The sequence below is a fragment of the Rhinoderma darwinii genome, chromosome 5 (assembly GCF_050947455.1).
Source record: "Rhinoderma darwinii isolate aRhiDar2 chromosome 5, aRhiDar2.hap1, whole genome shotgun sequence".
In the NCBI taxonomy this organism is placed as follows: domain Eukaryota; kingdom Metazoa; phylum Chordata; class Amphibia; order Anura; family Rhinodermatidae; genus Rhinoderma; species Rhinoderma darwinii.
In genome coordinates this window covers 335,221,544-335,239,304 of record NC_134691.1, presented here as the reverse complement: position 1 = coordinate 335,239,304, position 17,761 = coordinate 335,221,544, and the positions used below count along the sequence as shown (strand labels likewise).

Here is a 17,761-nt window from a genome sequence, read left to right as displayed (position 1 = left end):
GTCGCGACCGGGCTGCTGAAATTGGCGGTTGAGATAATCTCAGGCCTATTAGAGTCACACGGAGCTATGGTTGGGGACGAGCGGTCGTTACTCCGATTGCTCGTCCCCATACATTATTATCATGTCATGGACTGATTTGTGACAGAGGTGGCATCCTATGACAGTGCCACATGTAAAGTCCCTGAGCTCTTCAGTACGACCCATAGTATACTACTAACAATGGTGGTCTACGGAGATTTCATTGCTGTGTGCTTGATCTTATGCATCGGTTGGCACTGGGTGTGGCCGAAACACATGAACCTAATAATTAAGAGGGGTGTTCACATATTTCTGGCCATATAGTGTAAGTTACGGACTTTGCGGTAATGATATCGCATGACATAATTACATCATGTAAATGCCTCCTTAAGTACATCTGGAGAATATAGTCTTCTATAGTATCTGTTCCGAACCGATACAAGTATGGGATGGACCATAGGAACTACAGCATTAATTAGGAACAGTTTGTATTATACGGTCCCCTGTCTTACTAAACCATGTAATCCCCACTCCCGCTGAGAAAATTACGTCATCTGATGTCCTTTAAAGGGGTTGTCCATGATTTTAAAAAAACATGGCTGCTTTCTTCCACAAATAGCGCCAAACCTGTACATGGGTTGGGTGTGGTATTGCAGCTCATTGAACTGATTGGGACGGTGCTGCAATACCACACATGACCTGTGGACAAGTGTGGCACAGTTTTTGGAAAAAAGCAGCCAAGTTTTTCTAATTCTGATCAACCCCTTTAAAATGATTATTATTTTTTTTTATACATCATAGATGCATGCGAGTAAATCACATTGGTGAAGTCTTGGATCTTGGACCACCACTGACTTCCAGGATGAAAGGACTATCAAACACCTTTGGCGCTTCTGAGATCTACGAGGAACGTTCTGACTGTCAGCATGTCACACTAAATTGGCAGATCAAGTCCAATGCACAATGTTATGTAAACCGATTATCCCACATGATGGGAAGTTGTCCACGTGACGACCTAAACCTTCCCTTTCCTAACACTTTGTGTTATTGAATGCTGAGAACTACTGCTAGCGATGAGCGAATCCTTGAAAATTCAAAGTCACCAGAAAGCAAAATCTTCTTTTCTGGAGCAATATTTGCTGCATATAAGTCAAGTAAGGCAGAAATACCAATCCACCTCCAGTATTTCAGCCTCCATTGATTTATTTGGAACAGATGTATTTCCGTAATAGAAAATTTCCCACGGTTGAAATGGCGACAATGCAAATTTTCAAAGATTCACTCATTTTGCTGCGAATAAAACAGACCTGGCTCCTGTCCTTCTTTAATCCGTGTTGTCTTGCATTTGAGGACATTGGTGATATATTCCGCTCCCTTCTCTTCCTCTCCGCTGGCACCTCTTCCTGCCCACTGATACCCAGAATTTTTCTTCAGTTTCAACACAAACACATCGTTAGAATTCAGCGAGGAGGCGTCTGCTTCTACCTGACAATAAAAGAAAGTGATTATGAAACGAGGATATTGTGTCTACAAGGATGGCCGGTGGCAAATTACAGTGCGGCAGATTTACTACATTAGTCAGCGTGAACGTAGAATTACACTTTTCTCTTCCTTGTACCACCTCTTAGTTGGCGTAATTTACGGCAGATTTTTTTGCGCCCCTTTTTTGTTAAACCACACCCCCATTTCTAGACATTTTTGACAAGTGTTTAGTGAGGCTCAAACATCTGTTTATGAAGCCAAGGCGCCAAAAAGAACAGATCTAATACTTGATGCGACATTAGGAGCCAGAAATGTGCCACACTTTGGTCTAGGCGCTATCATATTAGTAAATCTGCTCTATTATGTTCACTTGTCGGCTGCTAAGTTAAAGGTTTGTTTTAAAAAGTTGTTGTACGTAATGTAATCTGCCAATTAACAGTGAGTCTTGTGTTGCACAGAACTCAAAACTGGAAGAACAAGAAAGGAGAAAAGGAGAAAAGTAAAAGGGCAGGGGATGTAAAGACAGGTAAGGGAATGATGAAAAGTAAAGGGGATGTAAGGACAAGAAAGGAAAGGATGAAAAGTAAAGGGGAAGGGTATGTAAGGACAAGGAAGGGAATGATGAGAAGTAAAGGGGAAGGGGATGTAAGGACAAGGAAGGGAATGATGAGAAGTAAACCGGAAGGGGATGTAAGGACAAGGAAGGGAATGATGAGAAGTAAAGGGGAAGGGGATGTAAGGACAAGAAAGCCAATGATGAGAAGTAAAGGGGAAGGGGATGCAACAGTAAGGACAAAATAAATAAATAAAGGATGAGAAGTAAAGGGGAAGGAGGTGTAAGGACAAAGGATAACATCAGAAGAAAAATGGCAGGGGATGTAAGGACAAGGAAGGGAAGAATGAGGAGTAAAAGGGCAGGGGATGTAAGGACAAGTAAGGGCATAATGAGAAGTAAAGAGGAAAGGGATGTAAGGGCAATCAAGGGAATCATGAGAAATAAAGAGGAAGGGGATGTAAGGGCAAGAAAGGGAAGGATGAGAAGGGCAGGGAATGTAAGGACGAGAAAAGATGAGAAGTAACAGGGCAGACTAAGTAAAGGATCAGACGTAAATGGTAAAGGGATAAAAAGTAAAGAGGAAATAAGGTCAAGAAAGGAAAAGATGAGAAGTAAAAGGGCAAGGGATGTAAGGACAAGAGAGGGAAGAATGAGAAGTAAATGGAAAAGGGATATAAGGATAGGAAAGGGAAGGATGAGAAGGGCAGAGAATGTAAGGACGAGAAAAGATGAGAAGTAACAGGGCAGGGGATGTAAAGACAGGAGATTGAAGGATCAGAAGTAAATGGGAAAGGGATATAAGGACAAGAAAGGGAAGGATGTGAAGTAACCTTGAAAAAAACTTTTAACTAAAAAAAGGGTAAAATGTGAAGTAAGCTGGAAGGGGATATAAGGCAAAGAGAGGGAAAGTTTGATATGTGAGCAGGAAGGTGATGTAAGAAAATGGTGTTCTTCTGTGAAGTGTCCTGCGATATCGGCGGCAACATCTCCCCTCCCCTCTTAAATTAACGTGTCCTTGAAGGGACATCGGATGAGGCAGCAGATGTCAATCAAGAGCTGAGGAGTTTGGGAGATGTCGCCGCCGATAACACAGGACACTTCACAGATGAAATAACACTCAGTGGACACCTAATGATTCATTAACATGCGACGCATGAGTGAATAAAAGATCATTTTCTCTGTTATACTTGGTTCATGATGGGGATGTGTGCACTTGTTTCCCCAGCATCTCTTTGGTGGTGTTAAGAGTATATGGGGGTCAAATTTGCTGACAGATTCCCTTTTAATTGTAGTAAAGAAAGGGAAAGTATACATGAGAAGTAAAAGAGACCTGAGAAGACAGAGTTGTTAAGGAGGAGGGTGGAAGAGATAAAATGGAGATGGAAAGAGAAATTAAGGGAAGTAAGAGGGAAGTGTACAGGATGGAAGGAGAGGAAGATATTGGAGGGTGAGGGGGGACAATAAAAGGAACGGGAAGAATGAGAAGTAAGGGGAGAAGAGAAAGGGAGGGGAGATCAGCGGTGAAAGGGAAAGAATGGTAGAATGAGAAGTAAAGAGGAAAGGAAAGGAAGGGAGATCAGTGATGAAAGGAAACAAATTGAAGAATGAGAAGTAAGGGGGAAGAGGAAAGGAAGGGAGGTCAGCAGTGAAAGGGAAAGAATGAAATAATGAGAATTAAGAGAAGAAGAGAAAGGAAAGGGGGATCAGCGGTGAAAGGGAAAGAATGGAAGAATGAGAATTAAGAGAAGAAGAGAAAGGAAAGGGAGATCAGCGTTGAAAGGGAAAGAATGGAAGAATGAGAATTAAGAACAGAAGAGAAAGGGAGATCAGCGGTGAAAGGGAAAGAATGAAATAATGAGAATTAAGAGAAGAAGAGAAAGGGAGATCAGCGGTGAAAGGGAAAGAATGGAAGAATGAGAAGTAAAGAGGAAAGGAAAGGGAGATCAGTGATAAAAGGAAACAAATGGAAGAATGAGAAGTAAGGGAAGAAGAGAAAAGGAATGGAGATCAGTGGTGAAAGGGAAAGAATGGAAGAAAGAAGAGGCTGGACGCAGCCTGCAGGGCTTAAGGGGAAGCCTCCATGACCTCACTGGTAGGGAAAGGGTTAATAGGTAAGGGAGAGTTGGATGGAGAGTTAGGAGGAGGTGGAGGAGGGACAAGGAGCAGTCAGGGGGCCGTTGCTGAGCTTCCCGCTGTTTGCGGCATTGAGCCGGAAGCAGCGGGAGGAGTAACACAGGGAGAGACAAGCTCCCCGTTGCCCGCGCTCGTACAGCATGTCAGAGGCAATTTTGTTAGAGCAGCCGCGTGCTGCTGCTGTGCACCACGGTCCCGGATGGCTGGAGGAGACCGTGGCTGCATTAGCGAGGATCCCGGACGCCGTGTTGCCACGTCAGGCCCGGCGTTCGGGGTCTGTTGCAGGGGACAGGCTCCCCTCCCCCGGCCCCCTTCCTAGCATGGCGGCGGGGGGGGGAGTCGGCAACAACTGCTCCTGTCCGGAGCAGGCAGAGAGCGTTGCCGGGGGTGACGGCGACGCAGGCCGGGTCGACCCGTCCCTCCCGGCGGTCTCGACCTCCGGAGCGCCTCAGTCCTGAGACAGTCCCGCGGACACGGCGTCGCAGAGGGAGCCCGATCTCGGACGCTGCAGGCCAGGCAGCTGGGGGGACCGCCCCTTCCCAGGCCCTGCGTCCTGCCAGGAATCCCAAGCCGCGACGGGGTCCGGCGGGGAGCAGGGAGTCGCAGGCCGGGCTCCCTGTCACCCCTCCACCATCGGATGGAAGATCTGGAGGACGAGGTACGGCCGCCCCGCCTGGTGATGTTCCGGCCAGGGGGCAGGCCTCTTCAGGATCATCGAGACGGACGCCTAGATCTGCAGCGACGTTGAGGCAACAGGTCCAGTCGGAAGTCTGGGTTCCATCGGTCGGGCGGCAGGTTGCCGGCTCATCAGTCAGCGCTTCATCATCTCCGATCCGAAGATGTCGGTGGGATGGCCAGTCGTCTGCGAGAGAGGAGCTGGAGGAAGGTGAACTGGACGTGTATCGTCGAGGTCAGGATGGTCCGGCTGACGGGAACACAGCGCCTGTGCGGCCCGGTGAGTGTGTAACTCCATCATTGTCGTATCCAGCGATTTTTATGTCGGGTGTCAGCGGGGCTGCTAGCGTCGCATCGGTGGCCGGTAGTGGCGCGGGCGGGCGCGATGGCGCGGGTCTGGCAGATTTAGTGGGTTGCTTGAGGGAACTGGTCGAGCGCCTAGATAGGGCGGCGGCGCCGGTAGTTACGGAAGTGTCCCCGGCGGTAGTGTGGGAGGGCCCCAGGGACGTGGGATTGGTACAGGCGCGGCCCGTGCTGGCGGTTAGGGAGGCGGTCGCGGTGTCGGTACAGACCGAGGCACAAAAGGATGGCGATCGGGTGCGTATTGATGACCGTGCTCGGGGGGAGGTGTACGTTTGTTTCGAAGGTCCGTTGGGGGCGCATTTAAAGCAGGAGGTGCGCGAATATGTGGAGATTTTTTCTCTTTTGCCGCTCGCTAAATTTAATTTGGATAAGAGCAAGCGGGACGAGAGTAAAAAGGACGAGGAAGAACGGCGGCGGTATAGGCTTATCCCGCAAACGTTCGTTAATTGGTCGCAGGCGTTCGCCATATTGGCTAGTGTGATAGGGGAAAAGGCGCCGGAAAATTGTTCGGCGTTGTTTTGTTATTTTGATGCCATTGGGGAGGCTCATAGGGCGTATGGGGGTCAGGCGTGGCTGCGGTACGATGAGCAATTCCGTCAGTGAAAAGCGGTTCGGCCGGCGATTCGGTGGGACCAGAAGGATATTGCTCTCTGGTTACGGGTTACGGCTCCGGTTAGGCAGTCCTTTCCCGGGAGCGCCGGCCAGGGAGGCCAGTCTAGTCAGGTTGGACAAAGCGGCGGGGGAAAGGCGGGTTTTTGCTGGCAGTTTAATGAAGGCCAGTGTAAGTTCGGGGCCACGTGCAAGTTCAAGCACGTGTGTTCCGAGTGTAATGGGGCTTCACACGGGGCGGCAAAATGTCTGCGGAAAAAGAGGTCAGGAAACCAGCCCTCCGCGGCTGGTCAAGGGGGTGTCGCCGGTGAGGGTGGAAAGGATGGCCCCTTATCTAAATGAGTATCCGGATAGGGCGGCGGCTAAGTTGCTTTACGAAGGGTTTCGTGTGGGTTTTGTTATTCCTCCGCCTCCTTATGAGGTTCCGGTTACGCGGAGGAATTTAAAATCGGCTTACTTGCATTCAAAAGTCGTGTCGGAAAAGTTGTTAAAAGTTTCGTTGGGCCGCATGTCGGGGCCGTTTGTTGAGTCGCCTGTAAAAGATTTAGTTGTGTCCCCGTTGGGTATTGTCCCTAAACGCGAGCCCGGAAAATTTCGTTTGATTCAACATTTATCGTATCCCGAGGGTTCGTCGGTAAATGACGGGATTGATCACGAGTTGTGCTCCGTAGTCTATACCTCATTCGATAAGGCGGTGGGGTTAGTGCGGGCTGCGGGTCCAGGTGCGCTGCTAGCAAAAACCGACATCGAGGCGGCGTTCAGGTTGATGCCGGTTCATCCAGAAAGCCAACGGCTGTTGGGTTGTTTTTGGAATGGGGCTTTTTACGTGGATCGGTGCCTTCCGATGGGGTGTTCCCTTTCTTGTGCATACTTCGAGGCGTTTAGTAGCTTCGTGGAGTGGGTAACGAGGGGAGTATCCGGGGTCGACTCGTTGATCCATTACTTAGATGATTTCTTGTGCGTTGGCCCGGGGGGTTCGCCGGTTTGCGGTAATTTGCTTTATGCGCTACAGAAGGTGGCGAGGGATTTTGGGATCCCTTTGGCGCCAGAAAAAACGGAGGGCCCGGTAGCGACGATTTGTTTTTTGGGAATTGAAATAGATTCGGTGGCAATGGAGTGTCGTCTCCCTGCGGATAAGCTGGGTGCTTTGAGGCTGGAGGTACGGCGGGCTTGTAGACTGAAGAAAATGACGCTGCGGGAGCTTCAGTCGCTGCTGGGGAAGTTGAATTTCGCCTGCCGGATTATGCCAATGGGGAGGGTGTTTGGTAGACGGTTGGCGGCGGCAACGGCGGGAGTGCGTGCGCCGCATCATTTTGTGCGGCTCAAGGAGGAGCATCGAGCTGATCTTCAGGTTTGGGATGACTTCTTGGGCCAGTACAATGGTCGCTCGCTGTGGATGGCCCCAGCGCAGGATACGAGTGATTTGAATATTTTTACGGATGCGGCTGGGGCGGGCGGTTTTGGAGCTTACGGGGGAGGTCCGTGGTGCGCAGGTCAATGGCCGGCTAGTTGGGTGTCCAGTGGACTCACGCGGAATCTGGCCCTGCTCGAGCTGTTCCCCATCGTGGTGGCGGCGACCATTTGGGGGGACAGGCTCAGGGATAAGAAGGTTCGTTTTTACTGCGACAACATGGGGGTGGTGCTGGCCATTAATAACATCACGGCGTCCTCTCCTCCGGTAGTTCAATTGTTGCGACATTTAGTGTTGGTGTGTTTGTCGTTGAACGCGTGGGTGGTGGCGGTGCATGTGCCGGGAGTACGGAATTGTATCGCTGACGCTCTTTCTCGCTCGAAGTGGGACCGGTTTCGGCAATTGGCACCGGGGGCGGAACGTCTCGGCTTGGCTTGTCCGGAACATCTTTGGGATCTGGTCTCGGTCCCGTAGAACAACTGGTACAAAGGTCTTTGGCGCGCACGACGTGGAGTGTTTATTCTGCTTGTTGGAGGCAGTGGGAGGAGTGGGTAAGAGAGTTGGGTGTCGTCAATACGGATAGAGACAGGTTGGTGGCACTTTTGTAATGGTTAGGGGACGCCTGGGAGGCGGGGTTTTCAGTGGCAAAGGTGAACCGGTTCATATCTGCGGTGGCGTTTGGTTTTAAGTTGCGGGGCTTTCAAGATGTATCTAAGGACTTTCTGGTGTCACAGGCTTTGAAGGGGTTGCGCCGAGGTAGAGTGGAGGCGGATAGTAGAAGGCCTGTGTCGTTTGCTTTGCTTAGCCAATTAGGGAAGGGTAAGCTGATAGTTTTGTTCGCCCTCCCGGGGTCGGTTATGTGCCCAGTAGAGTGCATGCAGGGTTTTTAAGCCGCAAGCGGGGTCTCCAGATTTGCCTTTGTTACGTCATGTGGACGGGTCGTTTTGTCCAGGTTTCAGTTTGGAGATGTATTTAAGGAATGTCTGACGGCGGTTGGTGTCGCGGCGGGCTCATATTCATCTCATTCCTTCAGGATTGGCGCAGCAACTGCAGCGGGGCGCTGGGGGTTGGATGATGAAGGGGTGCGGCGCATTGGTCGTTGGGAGTCCAACAGATTTAAGTCCTATGTCCGCTCCATTTGTTGTGAGGTTGTGGTTAACGCTTAAAAAATGTTTTGTATGGCGGTGTCTAATTGTTTTCCATTTCAGATTCGCCTCCGTGTTTGGTGTGGTTGCTGGGTCATTCGTACGTGCACTGGGGGGCTTGGAGGGCGGACGTCCGCCCGGACGGTCGCCAGTTGCGCATTCCGCGACAGGATGCGGTTGTGCATTGGCTGGGATTTAGAGGTATGTCATGGAGCAGGGGGTTGGCAGAATTCCAGACATAGGCCCGGCTTGATAGGGTTCCGGAGGTCTTAGTGTTGCACGTGGGTGGGGATGACTTAGGAGTCCGCCCCTTGCGTGAGTTGGTGCGGGATATCAAACACGATATGTTGGGTTTGTGGGTTTCTTATCCCAAGTTGGTGATAGTGTGGTCGGACATAGTCCCGAGGAAACATTGGCGGTTGGCTAGGTCAGTGGAAAGAGTCAATAAGGCTCGCATTAAAGTTAATCGGGCGGTGTCCCGTTTCGTAGCAAAAATCGGGGGCATTTGTGTGCGGCACAGGGATTTGGAGTCAGGAGTGGGGAACTTCTGGAGGGGTGATGGGGTTCATCTGACCGAGGTTGGCATTGATCTTTGGAGCTTGGCGATAGCAGAAGGAATAGAAAGGGCGGTGGTGGTGTGGCGGAACTCACAGGCTTAAGGTGGTCAAGGCCTGTTTCGCTGTGGCGGGGGGAGTCCTTGAGGCCAGTCAGTACAAAATGGTGGGGGGGTCGCATCGGGGGTATGCGTCCCCCAAAAAAGGTACATGGTTGAAGACTTCATCGGGTGTTATCCCTTTGAAGTGGTCTTCTGGTGGAAGGTATATCACTTGAGGGCTTCATCGGGTGTTATCCCTTTGAAGTGGACTTCTAGTGGTTGGAGCCATCTGCAGAGGTGAACGGTGCTTCCGAGCTGGTTTACGGCTGGAGGTAATTGGTGGTTTGCAGATGGCTAACTCGGTGTGTTCTTAAAAAAGGAATATCTGAAAGGGCTTCAAGGACTTCCTCTGCTCGGGTTAATGTTAACGTTAAAATTGTTATTTACGATTCTGACCCATGTTGGGTCATGTGAATTATTAGGAGGAATTCTCTGGTGGATTCCTAACTAGTTATCCGAATGTTTCGGATTTAAATTGTTTTTATAAAACTGTGAAATTAATAAACGGCTGCTGTGGCCATTTCACATCCAACCTCGGTGTCACGTGTCTTTACTAAAGTGGGGGTGGAGGGATAAGATGGGTAAGGGAAGGTTCATTAACACACGACTCTACTTAGGCAGGTCATGGGAAGTAAAGAGGAAAGGAAAGGGAGATCAGTGATAAAAGGAAACAAATGGAAGAATGAGAAGTAAGAGAAGAAGAGAAAGGGAAGAGAGATCAGTGGTGAAAGGGAAAGAATGGAAGAATGAGAAGTAAGAGGGAAAGGGTGGAGCCGTGGAGGAGATTAGGAAGAAGCTGGAAGGTAATAGGATGAAGGGAATAACGTTTTCAGAGACGTTATTTAATATTGTGCACAGATACTATGTTGGCCTTCTTCTCCTGACATGAACTATACTGCCAGATAAATTGTAGTTCCTGTGAAAATATTTTTACTTCAGATTCTTATGCATCGTGATATGTTTGTTACAAGAATTATCCCCCCCCCCATAATGCATCTGCTTTCTTTAATATAAATATTTTTTAATATAATTGCTGTTACGCGATGTTACCTCCACTATCCGCGTGATAAAAGACAAATTCCTGCGGATCTGGAAGAGTCTGACTGCATTGGGAGGCACCTGACCCCCCTTCCTGGATGTGCCATCTTTGTATATAATGAGAGGTTTTTCTTTAAACAAGCTCAGTAAGTGGGGAGGTTCCTTTCCCTGAGTGACTCGGACCTGAAAGAAGAAGAAACGAGGGTGGTATTAACGGCACTGCAGCATCAGACTTCCAAGGATCAATAGACATTGCAGTGGAAGCCACATTAAAACTTGCAGCCTCGACAGACGTGTGGGGGATAGGAAGCTAAAACGGCTCCAAGCGTATTTCTAACTTAGATCTGAGGTTGTCACACTCCTACCCCTATTCCCTAGGCAATATAAGGAGGTGCTATAGTTAAAGGGAATGGGTCATTAGTAATGATCTATGTATGTTTTGAAAATGTTGGTGGAGATCTTCTAATTCTTACTATCGATATATATAACAAAAATCCTCAAATATTCAGTTTTACCATTAGCCACTGCAGCATAAATATAGGCTGATATTTCCTTTTTTCTGAACTGTTTATTTTGTTGTGTAGTCTGGGACAGGCTCAGCAGAGTCATCTCATTATCATTAGAGGGTGGGAAATTTAAAGGGGTTGGCTCATAAATATAACCCCTGTCCATATGCTCTATTACAGCATATGGATGTCTTTGGGTACCCATCGCTTGGGAACTTCCTTTTTGAGTCATATTGGACCTGGTGGACCTGGAACATCCATGTTTTACATGGGTGGGTATTCATTTGAATGGCTGGTATGTTAGTCTACATTTTGACTGAAATGTATAACCAGATGCGGCTTCCCCCGGCAATAACAGCTGATCGCCGCGTCTTAGAAAATCCAGACCACCGGCAGTCAGCAGCTTCTTTTTAAAAAGGGGTTGTCTTCGTGATACAAATATTTTAATGATGGGTGACGACATTATCGTACTGCTGGAGGTCCAGACAAGGCACATAACACATACAGAACACTCTGTAGGCAGCTCCCCTGCCCCTCCCTGGACTGTACTTCATCACTTCCAGGATACTGTATTAGTCTATGGACACTTTTCCGTCCATTAACTCCCATTCATGGCACCTCCCATATAGCACACAAATCCTGCTACACTGTCAATACAAACAATATGGAACAAAGTGCGTATCTCTAATATGGTCGCCCCAAAGGATGTTTATACTAAAAAATAATAGGTAGAATATTTAAAGAATAATAATAAACATATTGGCACAATTTGGTGCATTTTAAGCCACGCCTCATTATCAGGCGAAAACATCCGTTCTTTTTATAAATGTGTCTTCATTTATTTGCGCCAAAAATAAAATAATTCTGGCGCAACACTAATGGTAAATCTGCCCCAATAGTTCTCTTCTACAGGCTGACGTATAAAAAACGAAAACTAAAATTGCACACATAAGACATTTACATGATTCAGTCCCACCGCACAATCAGAACCGGTTCCAATCCAATATGGCTGCCATTACGGCTTCCACACAATTACAACCTAAAACACAGCAGAAATTCATCGTCAGTGATATATTCTCCGTGAGTCTTGTGATATCCGCCACTCTCCAATCATAATAAGTTATGGGTGCAGCCTCAGTGGCCTTCAAATGTTTGTATTATGGGATTATATTTTATATATATATATATATATATATATATATATATATATATATATAAATCCCAGCTGTGTCCTAGTTTATGACGGAGGACGCAGTTCACAAATCACGTGAGGAAAGATGGTACAGGAACATTCAGCCGCAACACAAAGGGAACGCAGGACGGTTTCTTTACAGGTCTTAGTAACCATGGTAAAAAAATCATATAACCCTTCAATCCCACTGTTTTATGACCTCGCAGCTTTTCACTTTCAAGACAGTTTCTTAACTATGAAAGAGGCACAAGGAAAGGTAACCTACAATTTCATAAGTGGATTGCGACACCATTACAGAATACTGATATGAAGGGGGACGAGGGACTGAGCACATCACAGCACGAAAGTAATCCGGACACCATTTTTTTTTTTTTTTTTAAATGTCCAGCAGGATTGGAAACCGAATGCATAAAATGGAATTTTTTTTTTCTATTCACTTCTCTGGAAAAAAATTTTTTTAATAAGATTGAAAAATAAAATAATTCTAAAATAAATAAAAATCAGTTTTGGGCAAAAAGATAAAAAATAAAATGAGAAAAAAAAATTGGATAAATTAAAAAATAATATAATTCTAATATAGATAAAAATCAGTTTTGGGAAAAAAAATCGAATAAATTAAATACAATAAATAGAAAAGAAATGAATGAAAGAAAAAGTTTAAAAAAAGAATCAAATAAATATAAAATAAATTGAAATCGGCTTTGTAAAAAAAATTATTCAAATTAATTATACAATAAATGGAAAATAAATAAATGGTGTAAATTTTTTTAGAAACAGGACAAATTGAATTAAAACAAATATAAAATAAGTTGTAAAAAACCTAATTGAATGAAAATGCAATAAATATCAAATAAATACAAATGTGCTTTGTAAAAAGAAATAAAATGTAAAAAAAATAAAAAAATCTAATAAAATAAAAAAATACAATAAAAAAAAAAATCATGAAATAAAAAAAGCTGTGCATTTTGTGCCGCAGTTGTCAAATGTATCACCCATTGATGTCAAAGGGGTCATCAGATTTATCTACCCATATAAAGATTATATTAACCAGTAAAGAGTCACTGCAAAGAGTGTTTCTCTATGGGCACTAAATTATATATATGTATACCCATACCCATTTGACTTTATTGACTTGTTATTGACTTTAATATATACTTTTTTTTTGGTGGTTCCCTTACGGATGTCACTACTAAAAAAGAAATACAGATGTAAACTTGTCAACCATTTGTCAAAAGGGAACACTTCTAGTATACGTCTACAATACAAGCTGTGGGTATGTTAGGCCGGTTGCACACGACTGAGTGCCACTGCGGTTGTTTTTCACGGCATCCGAGTGGCACCCGATAGTTTTCACGGACCCACTCGCTTTACCGGTTAAATCGGGTCAGTGAAAACGGACGGGACTAGGGCGGCACACACGGTCGTGTGCATTAGACCTTACAGCAGGGGTCTCAAGCACGCGGCCCGCGGGGAAAATTCTGTCAAATTTTAAACCTAACGGTATTATTATAGTAATGTAGAATTATAGTAGATCAAATAACTAATTGATTAACAATAATTTTGTATTGTATCAAATTTTTAAAGTAATGCGGCCCGTCAACTTCCCATTTTTTCTATATGTGGCCCACTTACCCGGCCGAGTTTGAGACCCCTGCCTTACAGTATACATTTGACGTAGGCCAAAAACATGGTGTAAGCGGAACCTAAATAGAATATGTGTGACATCTAGTGGTCTATCCAGGTACTACATGCAATGAATCCATTACCTCATGGCTGTAGGGAGGTAAAAAAAAAACGGAATATTTAGCTTTTTTTTAAGATAAGTATGCATGGCCAGCTAAAGGTTGGGGGAGTCCTCTGGGTAAGACCTTTTGGTGGGGACCCCTTCTCATTAGCAGTGTCATATAATATGCGGATACTTTACGTTGGATATAAACATTTCATAAATGTTGGCAGGTCTCACTGACACCAACAGGAGCTGACAAACTTTTATGTATATGCGGTTTACTCTGGGGCCAGCCCTTTGGACATTCACTTTAATGCTGCAAATGTTTTTTTTTATTTTTTTTGGGGTTTGGCTGCTGTATCCCCTTGATCTCCCCTTTCCCCCTGTGAACGCTGTATGTACATCTGTCTAATAGCTGCAAGCGCTGTATTCCTAAATCCACATGACTGTAACATTGACAAAGACCTGGACTGCTTGCCCCCCTAGAGAGCGATCCAGCTGCACCGTCAGGAAGGCCGAAGTGGTCAACTCATCCCGTGTCGCCTTGGCTCCTTGCCTAGAAAGAAGGAAAACAGGGAATCAAACATTACATCTATTTATTGAGCAGCACTCGCAAAGCAAAATGAAGAGACGTACAACTAGTGGAGTTAATGTGACCCCCCAGAAACCAGGGCAGTGTCCACAGCTGGGATCCTGGACTGTTGGGGATCACTATCAGGACTGGATCACCCACAAAGTAGATCAAGGGTTACACAAGAATGAAACGTTCCTGATTAGCGTGTGATATGAGATACAGCTGCTCACCAGGTATAGATGATCTGCCCTTTGGGGTACGTGTAGAGAATAATGTAACAGTCTCCACCAAAGAACTGTCCGTATGTACCAAGGTCTACAGGGACCCGTCCACTGCTTTCCACACGCCAAATCTTAAGAAGAGAGAGAGAATAAAACTGATACAAATTGCAATTTCCCAAAAGTAACATTTCCCTTTGTTTATCCTTTACAAATTATATCCGGATAAAATCTACATAAAAAACAAATTTACATCCTGTATTATACTCCAGAGCTGCACTCACTATTCTGCTGGTGGAGTCACTGTGTACATACATTACATTACTTATCCTGCACTGATCCTGAGTTACATCCTGTATTATACTCCAGAGCTGCACTCACTATTCTGCTGGTGGAGTCACTGTGTACATACATTACATTACTTATCCTGTACTGATCCTCAGTGACAGCCTGTATTATACTCCAGAGCTGCACTCACTATTCTGCTGGTGGAGTCACTGTGTACATACATTACATTACTTATCCTGCACTGATCCTGAGTTACATCCTGTATTATACTCCAGAGCTGCACTCACTATTCTGCTGGTGGAGTCACTGTGTACATACATTACATTACTTATCCTGTACTGATCCTGAGTTACATCCTGTATTATACTCCAGAGCTGCACTCACTATTCTGCTGGTGGAGTCACTGTGTACATACATTACATTACTTATCCTGTACTGATCCTGAGTTACATCCTGTATTATACTCCAGAGCTGCACTCACTGTTCTGCTGGTGGGGTCAGCTCTGGAGTATAATACAGGATGTAATTCAGGACCAGTACAGGATAAGTAATATAATGTAATGTACACAGTGACTCGACCAGCAGAATAGTGAGTACAGCTCTGGAGTATAATACAGGCTATAAATCAGGATCAGTACAGGATAAGTAATGTAATGTATGTACACAGTGACTACACCAGCAGAATAGTGAGTGCAGCTCTGGAGTATAATACAGCATGTAACTCAGGATCAGTACAGGATAAGTAATGTAATGTATGTACACAGTGACTCCACCAGCAGAATAGTGAGTGCAGCTCTGGAGTATAATACAGCATGTAACTCAGGATCAGTACAGGATAAGTAATGTAATGTATGTACACAGTGACTCCACCAGCAGAATAGTGAGTACAGCTCTGGAGTATAATACAGGATATAACTCAGGATCAGTACAGGATAAGTAATGTAATGTATGTACACAGTGACTACACCAGCAGAATAGTGAGTGCAGCTCTGGAGTATAATACAGCATGTAACTCAGGATCAGTACAGGATAAGTAATGTAATGTATGTACACAGTGACTCCACCAGCAGAATAGTGAGTGCAGCTCTGGAGTATAATACAGCATGTAACTCAGGATCAGTACAGGGTAAGTAATGTAATGTATGTACACAGTGACTCCACCAGCAGAATAGTGAGTGCAGCTCTGGAGTATAATACAGGATATAACTCAGGATCAGTAGAGGATCAGTAATGTAATGTATGTACACAGTGACTCCACCAGCAGAATAGTGAGTGCAGCTCTGGAGTATAATACAGGATGTAACTCAGGATCAGTACAGGATAAGTAATGTAATGTATGTACACAGTGACTCCACCAGCAGAATATTGAGTACAGCTCTGGAGTATAATACAGGATATAACTCAGGATCAGTACAGGATAAGTAATGCAATGTATCTACACAGTGACTCCACCAGCAGAATAGTGAGTGCAGCTCTGGAGTATAATACAGGATGTAACTCAGGATCAGTACAGGATAAGTAATGTATGTACACAGTGACTCCACCAGCAGAATAGTGAGTGCAGCTCTGGAGTATAATACAGGATATAACTCAGGATCAGTACAGGATAAGTAATGTATGGTCTGTACACAGAGGTGGACACTGCTTGGAGAGGGATGAGAAATGCTTCTATTTACACTAGTATAACATGTACATATTATGTGAAGTAACATTGTATATACTCTAGTCACATTCAAAGCTGCATTCATGATTATGTTGGCCATCAGACACCCTTGCAGCTAAGATAATATCCCATAATTCATTGCTGTCCGTGGGATGATGTATAAACAAACTGTATAATATCTGTGGCAAACACTACATTAACCACAATGCAACACAGCATAGTTTGTTTGTTAAGTCTCTAATACCAGCAGGCGGCTGCTGGGAGAGTTGAGGTTTTGCATCCTGAGTGCAAGAAGGAAACAAACAAATTCTAAATGCAGCTCTGGATGTGACAGGAGTATAAGATAATCAGGCTTACTTCAACTTTTCCGGATCCGTCATCCACCATGTTATGCTGGGCAGCCATTTCTGGGGATTCATGAAGTTTGGAGGCATCAAAGTCAACCTGCTGAATGTTAGCGATCCGTTCTGTGACAAAAACCTTCCCGAAGCCATCGCTCTGGTCCCGGTCCTTCCAGTCTTTGAAGAACTGTTTCAAAATGGGAGTCTCCCCTCCTTCTGGAATCACTTGGATCTAGAAGAAATTAGGAAATGTCAATCATTTACTTGACTGGCGCCTTCATTTAAAGGGGCTTTACAAAAATAAAATCTGCAGTGAGAGAGAAAGGTGTGGTTTAAGATCTGATCGAACTTTGGAAGCTGAGATTTGGTGTGCTGTATTTTATGGTACTGCTTTAGTTATCCCTGGTCCTGCCTGTGATCACCATAGCTCCCTGACTGACAATATGGCCGTTTTGTAGGGTCCATTAGTAACATAAATCGCTCGACCACTAGCAGGTAGAATATAAACAGCTCTACAGTGTAAGGAACCCTGTCAAACAACTCCCCTTACCTCAGCTTCCTAGATCCCTGTGAGAGTGACATGGAGGGAGTAAAAGATTGGAGTAACTACATTCATACCTGAATTTTAAGAATTTGAGTAGACTTGGGTATTAAAGGCGTAGCCAAGTAGGCGCAGTGCCGCTCCATTCATATGGGGAGCACCGGGACAGCCAGGTAAGCCTTTCTCGGGATCGGTGGGGGTCCCAACGGTCGGATCCCCACCAATCAGGTATATATCACCTTTCCTATGGATAGGTGATAAATGTTGATTATGGGAAAACCCCTTTAAGGAGTATTTGGTACGGCTCGATTACGGCCACGTTTTATTGCTGTATTATGGCCGCAACAACCAGACTCCACCTCTTCTCGGATCAAGTGAACTCAAGTTAGATGCAATAAGGGCTCTATAGTGACCTGGATTCGATTCAGCAAATCCAGGGAAGTGTTTTAGGCCCCATGTACATGGCCGTGCCCGTAATCACGGCCCGCGATCGCAGGCACGGCCAGCTGCTGACGGCCGCCCGCATTTTCGGGCTGTGCTCCCATACAAAGTATGTGAGCACGGCCCGTAAAATACGAAAAATAGGACATGCTCCATAATTCCCGGCACAGTTCTACGGCACGGACA

The 17,761-nt window shown here is 45.5% G+C and overlaps 1 protein-coding gene across 1 annotated transcript in view; it reads right to left on the bottom strand.

The window, feature by feature from the left end:
- SCIN (scinderin) overlaps nucleotides 1-17,761 on the bottom strand; it is a 111,153-nt gene that overhangs the window by 15,924 nt on the left and 77,468 nt on the right. Inside the window, exons 8-12 of the mRNA XM_075827765.1 lie at nucleotides 16,610-16,825; nucleotides 14,314-14,435; nucleotides 13,975-14,065; nucleotides 10,098-10,268; nucleotides 1,326-1,503 (exon numbers count right to left, since the gene is read on the bottom strand). Of these exons, the coding sequence (XP_075683880.1) occupies nucleotides 1,326-1,503; nucleotides 10,098-10,268; nucleotides 13,975-14,065; nucleotides 14,314-14,435; nucleotides 16,610-16,825 (778 nt within the window). The remainder of the gene's footprint in view (nucleotides 1-1,325; nucleotides 1,504-10,097; nucleotides 10,269-13,974; nucleotides 14,066-14,313; nucleotides 14,436-16,609; nucleotides 16,826-17,761) is intronic.